Source organism: Eptatretus burgeri, unplaced genomic scaffold (genome assembly GCF_056783735.1).
Source record: "Eptatretus burgeri isolate ZD-2024b unplaced genomic scaffold, Ebu_testis_v1 Ebu_testis_scaffold_340, whole genome shotgun sequence".
In the NCBI taxonomy this organism is placed as follows: Eukaryota; Metazoa; Chordata; class Myxini; order Myxiniformes; family Myxinidae; genus Eptatretus; species Eptatretus burgeri.
The window spans coordinates 20001-32500 of record NW_028222289.1 but is presented as its reverse complement, the minus strand read 5'-3'; the positions used below and the strand labels follow the sequence as shown (position 1 = coordinate 32500).

Sequence of the window (12500 nt, the reverse complement as noted above, 5' to 3'; positions counted from 1 at the left end):
CCACTACGAACTGAGCTGTTGAATGCGGCAAAAAACATCCAAAGAAACCATCGTAACCGAGTGTTGTGATCCGTCCTGTCCCCCATACCCGTGGTAGACGGGTACATCTGCTGGTGTTGTGAATAACCTGCATGAAGAACGAACCTTCGTTGTGTTTTCTTTCGAAATCCACACATCATGCTAAATAAATATATCTGGAGAAAATCTCTGGAGTGAAAAACTCGGGAGCTGCTGAAAGATGACCTTCACAACGAGGGATCAACATCGAAATGATTGTTGATTGTTTGAACGACGATCATTGTGACGTCATGAGCGTTCCATTGCGATCACGTGACGCATTGTGTACTGAAGCCTTCCTCGAACTTCGGCGATGAGGAGTTTATTCACCTTCATGTTTGGAGATTCCAAATCTTCATCATCGTTATTTATTCATTTTGAAATAACGATTTATTTTTCTGGTTTTAGCGGATAACACGCTTGTGAGAAAACCAATTTTCTTGTATATTTTATTTTCGATTTTGTTTTCAATAACTCACAGGTGTGTGTCGAGATTCAAAACTCACAGATCAATTCCAATTCAGTGCGAGGAAACATCCAAACTTAACAAGGGAAACATGAACAGTTCATCACAAGTCAAGTCTGTTTGTTCGACGACTGATACGACCACTTCGAGTACGAGGTACACATGGGGGAACTGGGCGAGGTGGAGACACTGATGGAGGAACTGCTCTGTCTGGCTCACCCAGATCTACAGTCGGTGCAGGGTCACCAGCTGGAGGCTTCAGGTCCGACAAACAGCTTGAGCCACCATGGGCCTCACTGGTAGCGTTATCAGTATTCACGAAAGACCGATCGACAGTCACACCCTCATTGGCTACACTGGTGCTCTTACTTAAATGTCGTCAGTTACGGTAAGAAGTGTCACCTGTTTCTTGGGACTGAACAATGTACGAACGTGGCTCAGAATGCTGCTTCACCATCACAGCTGGTGTCCACCATTTGGAACCCATCGGAGGCCCCATTCAAACTTCATCATTCTGTTGAAATGGTGGAAGATCTTTGAGTGAGTGACGATCATGATAGAACTTCTGTTTTGATTTTTCCAAGTCAAAGTGCCTTTTTACATCATCACGGTCATAAGCTAGAGGCACCAGCAGACCTCGGGCAATGTGAAGGGTATTCCTCGGACGTCTTCCCATCAGTAGTTGATCCAGTGATAGATTAATGCCTTCCAGTGGCATTGTGCAATAATCCAGCAAGGCCAAGTATTTGTCTGTAGATTTTCACCAGAGTCGTTTTATTGTTGTACCGCCCTCTCTGCCTCTCCATTTGAACATGGATATCTGTGACTGGATGTTCTCAGAATGATTCCATGATCTTTACAAAATTTCCTCACAAGTTGAGAGTTGTACATCATCCCATTATCACTCCATGGAGTCTCCAGTAGACCATGTCGACAAAACTTTGCTTTTCGCCGCTCAAGGGTTGTACTGCAACGTAAATCCTTCACTTCATCCAGCTCAATGAATTTGGAGTAATAGTCAACCGTTATCAGGTACGTCTGAGCATCAAACTGGAACAGGTCTGTCCCAATTTCACTCCAATGTAGATTCGGTGTTGGAGTCGGTTTCAGGGGCTCAGCAGGCAGGCGATTTTGATAAACTGCACACTTGGTACAGTTCTGAACAGTTTGCTCTATGTCCACACTCATGGAGGGCCAGTATAGAACCTCCCGAGATTGTTGCTTACACTTGACTATTCCAAGATGCGATTCATGAATCAGGCTCAGCATGCGGAGTCTCAGAGTGGAGGGAATGACAATTTGCATGCCTTTGTAGATGATGCCATCCACAACCAAAAGATCACTCCAGGTATTCCAGTATTGTCCACACACACACACACACACACACACACACACACACACACACACACACACACACACACACACACACACACACACACACACACACACACACACACACACACACACACACACACACACACACACACACACACACACACACACACACTCTCTTGGCAAAACACCTTCCGAATCCTTCGCAATGCTGCAGCAAGCCCACTGGGAAGAAACGATGTCATGTACACACGCATTTGAATGGCACAAGAGGTTCAAAGAGGGACAGGAGGAGGTTGAAGACGATCCACGGTCTGGAAGACCTTTAACGAGTAGAACGGCGGACAACTTTGAGCGTGTGAAGCAGATGGTGTGCACAGATCGTCGAATCATGGTGCGGATGATTGCTGAGGAACTTTCCATCAATAAGGACAATTTCTGGAGCATCATCACTGAAAATCTCGAAATGCCCAAGGTGTGCGCAAAGATGGTCCCCAAGCTGTTGTCCGAGTACTGGAAACAGCAAAGAGTCACTGTCTGTCAAGATATTATCGAGCACCTCAAGGACGATCCAGACCTGCGCGGGAGAGTCATTACTGGTGATGAATCGTGGATATTCGAATATGATACCGAGACCAAACGGCAGAGTCGTCAGTGGAAAAGTCTGGCATCACCAAGACCAAAGAAAGCAAGGATGTCGAAGTCGAAGGTCAAGGTGATGCTCATCACGTTTTTTGACATCAAGGTCATCGTGCACTTCGAGTTTCTCCCACAGGGTCAAACAGTGAATCAAAACGTGTACAAGGAGATCAGTCTGGGACAAGAGGAGGGATCTGTGGGAGAACACCAGGGTGCTCCACCATGACAATGCCCCTGCTCACAGTGCCCTGAGCATCCGACAATTTCTGGCAGAGAGGAACGCCCCAACTCTGGAGCAACCATCGTATTCGCCAGACTTGGCCCCCCTTGTGATTTTTTTCCTATTCCCCAAGCTCAAGGGTGTGATCAAGGGGACCCAATACCTGATGTGAAGGCCATCAAAAGGGCCGTGACGACGGAGCTCCGGAGGATTCCAGAAGAAACCTTCCGGGGGGGGGGGGGGTGGGGGAGGAAATCGAAGCATGGAAAAAGAGGATGGACAAGTGTTTGAGACTGGAGGGAAACAATGTTGAAGGGGACAAGCTGTGATTTCAATGTGTTTTGGAATAAAATTTCTGTGAAGTCAGTCCCATTACATTTGGACAGACCTCGTGTATACATATATATATATATATATATATATATATATATATATATATATATATATATATGTATATATATATATATATATATATATATATATATATATATATATATATATATATATATATATATATATATATTATCTACTTTTTTCTTTCGGCTGCTCCCGTTAGGCGTCGCCACAGCGGATCATCCGCTATGATCCGTATATATATATATATATATATATATATATATATATATATATATATATATATATATATATATATATATATATATACATATATATATATATACATACACACACATATCTATATATATATATATATATATATATATATATATATATATATATATATATATATATATATATATATATATATATATATATATATATATATATATATATATATATTAGCGATACCCGTGCACATGCACGGGATAGCAGTACAACATAGCTGGTAGCAGACAACAGACCGTACACGGGGAATGACAAAAATATGCATTGTGCAAAATGCAAGTGGTACTATGGAACGCCAAGACTTCCCAAACATTGTCGGCATGTCCGCTAAGTGCCACAGCAATTTCATAGGGATCGTGTGACGGCGAGCCGAGTTTTTAGTGTTCAAGCTTGGTATTATAAGAGAGATATATACATATATGTACATATGAGGTGTGTTCAATAAGTATCCAACTTTCATTTTTCGTGTGTAAACAAATGAAGCTAGGGAGGCGTGGTTTGGTGCACTATGTAGGTGATCCTAATTCACATGTGTGAATATTTTCCTGCCTGCAGAAGCTGTCAGTCGCCGACAGACCGCCGATCAGTGAGGAAGTGTGAGCGCCGTCGGATTTTCGTTTTTGACAAAATGACGGAAAAACTTGAACAACGCTACTGCATCAAATTTTGTGTAAAGCTTAGCGATTCCGAAGTGGAAACGATCCGCAAGGTTCAACAGGCCTTCGGGAACGAAGCAATGTGCACCACACAGATAAAAGAGTGGTACAACCGTTTCAAAGATGGTCGCACATCAGTGGAAAGTGAAGCACGTTCTGGTAGGCCCTCAACATCCCGAAATGAGATCGTCATTGCCCAAGTGAGGACCCTGCTGATGCAGGATCGTCGAATCACGATCAGAGAACTTGCAGACGAGGTGGGCGTCAGCAATGGATCTGTTCATTCCATTGTAACTGAGGATTTGTGCTGAAGGAGAATCTCAGCGAAGTTCGTGCCAAAGCTGCTCACGATCGAGCAGAAACAACTCCATTTGGAGATCGCACAGGACATGCTGGAGACTGTGAACAGCGATCCCAACTTCTTCAACACAGTGATCATTGGCGATGAGACCACAGTGATCCGTAATTTTGTCAAAAACGAAAATCTGACGGCGCTCCCTTTCACTTCCTCACATATCAGCGGTCTGTCGGCGAATGACAGCTTCTGCAGGCAAGAAAATATTCACGCATACGAATTAGGATCGCCTACATACGTGCACCAAACCACGCCTCCATAGCTTCATTTATTTACGCACGACGAAAAATTAAGGTTGGATACTTTTTGACCACACCTCGTATATATATATATATATATATATATATATATATATATATATATATATATATATATATATATATATATATATATATATATACATATATATATATATATGTTTCGACATATAAACACCACACAAACACACACACACATACACACACGTATTAATGCCACACATACACACACATACTTAAACACCACACAAACACACAACACACACACACACACACACACACACACACACACACACAAACACTGTAAGAGGGATAGCACCAGGAGAGAGAGAGAGAGAGAGAGAGAGAGAGAGAGAGAGAGAGAGAGAGAGAGAGAGAGAGAGAGAGAGAGAGAGAGAGAGAGAGAGAGAGAGAGAGAGAGAGAGAGAGAGAGAGAGAGAGAGAGAGAGAGAGAGAGAGAGAGAGAGAGAGAGAGAGAGAGAGAGAGAGAGAGAGAGAGAGAGAGAGAGAGAGAGAGAGAGAGAGAGAGAGAGAGAGAGAGAGAGAGAGAGAGAGAGAGAGAGAGAGAGAGAGAGAGAGAGAGAGAGAGAGAGAGAGAGAGAGAGAGAGAGAGATAAACAGAGACAGAGACAGAGACAGACTGACAAGGTCGGGGTGGTCTCTATCGGGCAGAGCGGTGTGAATCGGCGAATAAAGATTGCTCCGTGCATGTGAACCTAGCTACGTGTCCACGAGTCTTCTGTTCAGAAAGGTGACGAATCTTGCACCGTGTCAGAAGTGGTGGCAACAATCGCTGTGAGTTGCGTCAACTGTGGATGCCAGAAAGAGAGGTGAGAAGTTTCTCTGGACAAGCTCGGTCGTGTTTGAGTGGAAGCTTCGCTCTGTGGGATGGGTTTTACCCCTCCCATTAATTGGGTGTGAAAGCCTTTTTTGGAGTAGAGGTGTTTATCTTGATCACTTGACCTTTGAGTTTATGTGAATGATCATGGAGTTGCTTAAGCTACCGCAACAACTTGATTTAGAGGCTAGAAACCCACCACAGGCATGGAGGATCTGGAAGGAAGAGCTGTTATTGCACCTCGATTTAGTCATGGCTGGTCAACACGATAAACTAAGATCAAGATGTTATTGTATCTGGTTGGCAATAAAGGGCAGGAGTTGTATCAGACAATAAGCCCAAGCATTAAAACGCTTCAAAATGTGTCAATACACATTGTAACCCACCCAAGAACGAGACGGTGGATTGCCACAGATTCTTTATAAGGAATCAAGAAGAGAGAGAGAATGCTTCGAGGCATACCTCACAGAGCTCAAGTTACTGGCAATAAATTACAACTTTGGAAATTGGGAAGACATTCTGATTTGGGATCGAGTGATCTGCTGAATCAGTGAGTCAGCATTGAGAGAGAGGCTCCTCCGAGAAGTTGACCTCACAATGGAGAAGTGCCTGCAGATTTGTTGTGCATTAGAGTTGCCAAATTACCTGCTTGGGATCATTGATGGACAGGCGGTAAATACGGTGAAGTACATGCCCACAAGGAGGAAAGATAACGGCACACAGAAACTATCTTCATCAGATGATCAAGCTCACTCGAAGTTACATCAGTGTCGCTATTGTGGAACCGCAAGTGAATTTGTCGAAGTGAAGTGCCCCACATAAGGATGCAAGTGCCACAAGTGTGGGAAGAAGAATCACTTCTCGTGTCGATGCAGAGGGAGACCAATCCACACTGTGTATCAAGCAGATGACAGCTCCAGTGATATGTCAGAATATGAACAGATAAAGGTCATGACATGAGATCCAGAGAAAGTGGACCGAGAGCAAATTAACAGCCAGGAGGAGTTGAAATACCCAAAGTAGATCTATGTTGCAATGGAAGTCGAAGGAAGAGAGGTCCACTTTCAGGTAGACAGTGGTGCAACAAGAAATATTCCAAGGAAGTATGCCAGGAAGCTGTGGAATACTAAGCAATTTATATCCATGAACAATGGTACACCAGTCATCTCACTGGGGAAATCCAACTTCAAGATTAAAAAAATCCAAACAATGGAAGAAAGTACAAAGCAGAATTTGTAGAAATAGGAGAGGACTGCATACCAATTGTTGGAAGCAGGGAAGCACAGAAAATGGGGTTGATAAGAGTGCGCACAGAGAACCTGAGGAGCGTACATGTCAGTACTTAAGAAAGTTTCCCTCTCAATAAGAGACAACTGCTGGAAGAATTTGCAGATGTGTTTGAGGGGACTGGAAAGCTGGAAGGCAAATACCATCTTCTGCTGGATGAGAGGAAGAGGCCTGTAGTGCATCCACCAAGGTGTTTTCCAGTTGCTCTGAAAGGAAAACTGAAAGCAGAATTGGACAAGCTGACTGAGGCAGGGATAATAGCCCCTGGAGACTTGCTGACCACCTGGGTATCCAGCCTTGTGTGTGTGGTGAAATTAAGAGTTTGTTTGGATCCAAGAGACCTTAATCAAAGACTGAAGAGATGTCACTATCCAATGACTACAATTGAGGACATACTGACAGCTGAATGAAGTAAAAGTGCTCAGTGTATTTGATGCCAAGAATGGTTTCTCACACATTGAACTAGATGAGGAGAGTTCATACTTGGCCATGTTCAACACCTCATATGGAACATATAGATGGCTAAGGATGCCATTTTTGCTCTCAAAGGCTCCAAAAGAATTTCAGAGGAGACAAAACCAAGCACCAGAGGGTGTGCAGGGAGTAATGTCAGTAGCAGATGACTTCCTGGTGTTTGGGAAAGGAAAGACACAGGCAGAGGTAGAGAGAAACCATGGCAGAAAGGTGAGAGCATTGATGGAGAGATGAAGAGCGAGACCTGAAGCTGAACAAGGAAAAGGTGAAATTCAAACTCAAAGAAGTGACCATCATTGGTAATGTCATCACTTCAGAGGGTTTCAAACCAGACCCAGAAAAGTTGAAAGCGGTGGTGCAAATACCAAACCCAACTGATGTTCAAGGGGTACAGCGATTCATTATCTTGCCAAAACGAAGTTTTTGCAAGATATGTAAGTCAGCTTGTATTTTTTTTTGTCTGTAATCACGTATCGATCACTCTGCAGAGCACAGTTACCACTGGAAATTTTTGTAACTTCGCATATCAGAGTCCGATAGAGGTCCCTTTCAGCACATAAAATTTTCAAGGTCAAGGTCAAAGGTCAAGGTCACTTTGTCGCAAATCAGGGGAGTCGACGAAACCCTTATTTTTTGAGTAATTTTGATCGGATCGTCTTCAAACTTCATGGGAATGTCGTTCATGGTCTGGCGCTCAGCTGATTAATTTTTGGTGGTGATCGGCCTTGACCTTCATGGTTAGCACTGGAGGTCGAAAGTTTTTGACCCTAAGGTCAAATTTTGAAATCTTAGATACCATATCAAGTAATACCTCATATGAAAGCGCTTGATAAGTGGTTTCCAGATCTGTCAAAAGTTTGACGCTCTGACGTCATTTGATGATGTCATGACGAAAAAACAGATTTTTCATGAAAATTTTATTTCCTCAGTTCTCATCAAAATCTCTTGATATTTCATGTACAATGGTCCTGGAGAGATACCACTAACCGTACGAAAATACAAAGGTCAAGATCAAAGGTCAAGGTCACAATAAGGTCAAGCATCAAGGTCGACGAAACCCTTATTTTTTGAGTAACTTTAATCGAATAAATAAGTCACTCATGTTCACATTTTGGCAAGATACTGGTCACCCTGGGGGTGACAATGGTTTTTTTATTGGGTTTGTCAACTATCTCGGCAAATTCCTTCCAGGCCTTTGTGACAAGTGTGAACTCCGACGCAGACTGACACAGAAGGATGTCACCTGGTGGTGGTCAGAAGTACGTGAGAAAGTTATGCAAGAGATTAAGATGCTGATTACTGCCGAATCAGTGCTCAAGTACAATGACCCATCGAAGGAGCTGACCCTGCAGGTGGATGCTTCTGACACTGGGCTTGGTGTGACACTGATTCAAGAAGGACATCACATAGCATACGCTAGCAGGGCACTATCAGATGCAGAAACCAGGTGTGCACAGATGAAGGAGCTCCTTGCAGTTGTTTTTGGTTTGGAAAAGTTTCATCTGCACATGTATGGGAGACAGGTGAAGGTGAAATCTGATCACAAACCACTGGAGATCATTGCAGCAAAGCCTCTCCACAGAGCACCAAAGAGGCTGCAGAGAATACTCGTGAGGATGCAATCATACAATGCTGAGATTCACTATTGGCCAGGCAAAGACATGCAACTGGCTGATACGCTTAGTAGAGCCTACCTCAAGGACCCAAGAGTCGACAAGGAAAACGAGTTTGAAATGGAAAACATGGCAAAACATATCCCAATCTCTCAACCATTAATGAGGGAGATTGAAGATGATGCCACACGAGATGGTATCATGCAACAACTCAAACTAATGACACAATCAGGATGGAAAGAGATACAACATGAGATTACACCAGTCCTGAGACCATACTTCCATGTGAGAGATGAATTGAGCACTCAGGGTGACCTGATCTTCAAGGGAGAAAGAGTTGTGATTCCCAAGCCAAGGAAGGAAGGACATGATGGAACGCGTTCACTCGTCTCATCTGGGAGGGAACGGATGTGTATGTATTGCCAGAGAATGCATTTACTGGCCCAGAATGAATGCTGAGATGAAGGACTTTGTTCAGAAGTGCGAGACCTGTACGTCTCGAGAGAGAGACCAGCCAAAGGAAACACTTCAACCCCATGACATTCCAAAGCAGCCAAGGGCAAAAGTGAGAGCAGACCTTTTCGAGTTGGAAGGAAAAATGTACTTGGTAACAGTGGACTACTTCTCAAGTTTCTGGGAGACTGACTTCCAAGAAAACATCCACTCATCAACCATCATTCGCAAACGTAAAGGACAATTTGCAAGAAATGGAATCCCAGACATTCTGATCACAGATAATTACAATGGGCCACAGTTCACAGCAGAGGAGTTTGTAATGTTCTCAAAGAAATGGCAGTTTGATCACCGTACATCGTCACCTCATTTTTCTCAAAGCAATGGAAAGGCCGAGAATGCTGTGAAGATTGCAAAGTCACTGCTGAGGAAGGCAAAGGCAGCAAATTCAGATCCTTACATGAGCATGCTTGCCTTCCGCAACACTCCTAAAAAAGAAATGTTGAGCAGTCTTGCACAAAGACTGATGAACAGATGAACCAGGACCTTACTTCCAATTTCTGAAAAGCTCCTAAAACAAGAGGTGCAGAAAGGTGTTGGAGGTTTACTCAGATCAAGTAAAAACAGACAGGTATACTACTATAACAGAGGTGCCAAAGACCAACGACCACTGAGAGTTGGAGACACAGTAAGGGTGAGGCCAACATGGGATAGACGTCAGACATGGCAGAAAGCAGTAGTAACTCGGCAAACCTCACAACCACGTTCGTATGAAGTGATGACCGAGGAGCGCGCTAGAAGCAGGAGAAACAGAAGACATCTGAGAAAGATGGGGGAAATGGCTCGGCAGACTGAACCAGATGTTGGGCTATCAGAGGTTTCGCCACAGGCCTGGCAGGATGACAACATGGCAGATCGACAGGGGGCCCTCAGAGGACAACAGTCGGTGACAACGAGATCGGGAAGAGAAGTTCGTCAACCCTTGTACCTCATGGATTACGTGCAAGAGTGAAGAAAACATGGACGTTAATTGTTGAAAGTAAAGTTATCATTCTGTGTACTAGTGCCGAGTGAATATGAATTTAGTATTTGTTAAAAGTTGGTTTTGTAAAATGCTAATGGGTCTTGGTACAGTGAACAATTTTGAAAGGATTATGAAAGGAGGGATGGAAGAAGGACAGTGCCAGTCTCCCGTCCAAAGGCAGAACCTCGGAACTCACTTCTCATTGATTTTGAGAAAACAAAGAAAAACTGCTCTTATATATATATTAAAGCCGTCTCCATTCGAGAAGATTAAAGATATATATTATCTTTATATTGAGATATATATCGAGAAATATATTATCTTTATTATTTAATATATATCGAGAAGATATATATTAAAGCCGTATCTCGGTTTTTTGTGGTATTTACCGAATTCTGTAGGAGTTGCTCGGTCCTGCCATGAGAGTACAAGCTTACGTCGGGAACAAATTACAATAACTTATACACTAACATGAAGCCTATAACCTCGTAACTCCAAAATTAGTATTAGCTCAGTTTTGATCAAAAAATGAGTAACTCGGTTTTGTCTTTGGACGGGAGCAGTGAGCACGAGAGAGAGAGAGAGAGAGAGAGAGAGAGAGAGAGAGAGAGAGAGAGAGAGAGAGAGAGAGAGAGAGAGAGAGACAGAGACAGAGAGAGAGAGAGAGAGAGAGAGAGAGAGAGAGAGAGAGAGAGAGAGAGAGAGAGAGAGAGAGAGAGAGAGAGAGAGAGAGAGAGAGAGAGAGAGAGAGAGAGAGAGAGAGAGAGAGAGAGAGAGAGAGAGAGAGAGAGAGAGAGAGAGAGAGAGAGAGAGAGAGAGAGAGAGAGAGAGAGAGAGAGAGAGAGAGAGAGAGAGAGAGAGAGAGAGAGAGAGAGAGAGAGAGAGAGAGAGAGAGAGAGAGAGAGAGAGAGAGAGAGAGAGAGAGAGAGAGAGAGAGAGAGAGAGAGAGAGAGAGAGAGAGAGAGAGAGAGAGAGAGAGAGAGAGAGAGATATTGAGATGTAGAGATATAGAGGGATAGAGGGAGAGATGAAGAGATGGAGAGAGAGAGAACGTGACAAGATCGGTGTGGTTTCCATCATACATAACGGTGTGAACCGGCGAAGAAAGATTGCTCCGTGCAGTCTTCCATTGAGAAAGACGAGGAATCTTACAAACACCACACACACACACACACACACACACACACACACACACACACACACACACACACACACACACACACACACACACACACACACACACACACACACACACACACACACACACACACACACACACACACACACACACACACACACACACACACACACACACACACACACACACACACACACACACACACACACACACACACACACACACACACACACACACACCACACATGTACTTTTATAAACACACACACACACGTACACAAATATATACATAACATGTATATCTATAAATATAGATGGAGGAGGAGGATGATGATGATGATGATGATGATGATGATGATGATGATGATGATGATGATGATTCAAATTCTCCATGTAAATGTGTATCATGTATCGCCCCCTCCAGGTGGGGGAGGGTATTACAAGTCTCCACCGTTTACAATCCAATATTCCTGTCCACACGTTTTCCTGCACAGTGAGGTGTTTTGGATTATAAGCACAAGGAATGTTTTTGCTTCATGCACGGACTGGTGGGTTCTCTGTGAGTTAAATTAATGTTGTGAATATCCTGTGTGAAGAACGAACCTTCGTTGTGTTGTCTTTCGACATCCCCACATCGTGTTGGATAAATAAATCTGGAGAAAATCTCTGGAGTGAAAAACTCGGGAGCTCCAGAAAAACGACCTTAACAACGAGAGATCAACATCAAAATGATTGTTCATTGTTTGAACGATGATCATTGTGACGTGTGACGTGTGACGTGTGACGCGTAACGGGCGTTCCATTGCGATCACGTGACGCATTGTGTACTGAAGCCTTCCTCGATCTTCGGCGATGAGGAGTTTATACACCTCATGTTTGCAGATTCCAAATCTTCATCATCGTTATTTATTCATTTTGAAATAAAGATTTATTTTTCTGGTTTTAGCGGATAACACGTTTGTGAGAAAACGAATTTTCTTGTATATTTTATTTTGGATTTTGTTTTCAATAACTCACAGGTGTGTCTTTCAGTTGCTCACAGGTGTGTGTTTCGGTGTCACGTTTGTC

At 43.3% G+C, this 12500-nt stretch overlaps 1 protein-coding gene across 1 annotated transcript in view; it reads right to left on the bottom strand.

Moving 5' to 3' along the window:
* The window catches only part of LOC147007299 (uncharacterized), a 27824-nt gene extending 15531 nt beyond the window's left edge, over nt 1–12293 (bottom strand). The window contains exon 1 of the mRNA XM_085867396.1: nt 12036–12293. Within this exon, the coding sequence (XP_085723522.1) occupies nt 12036–12253 (218 nt within the window). The 5' untranslated portion in view covers nt 12254–12293. The remainder of the gene's footprint in view (nt 1–12035) is intronic.
* Nucleotides 12294–12500: the final 207 nt, after the last annotated feature.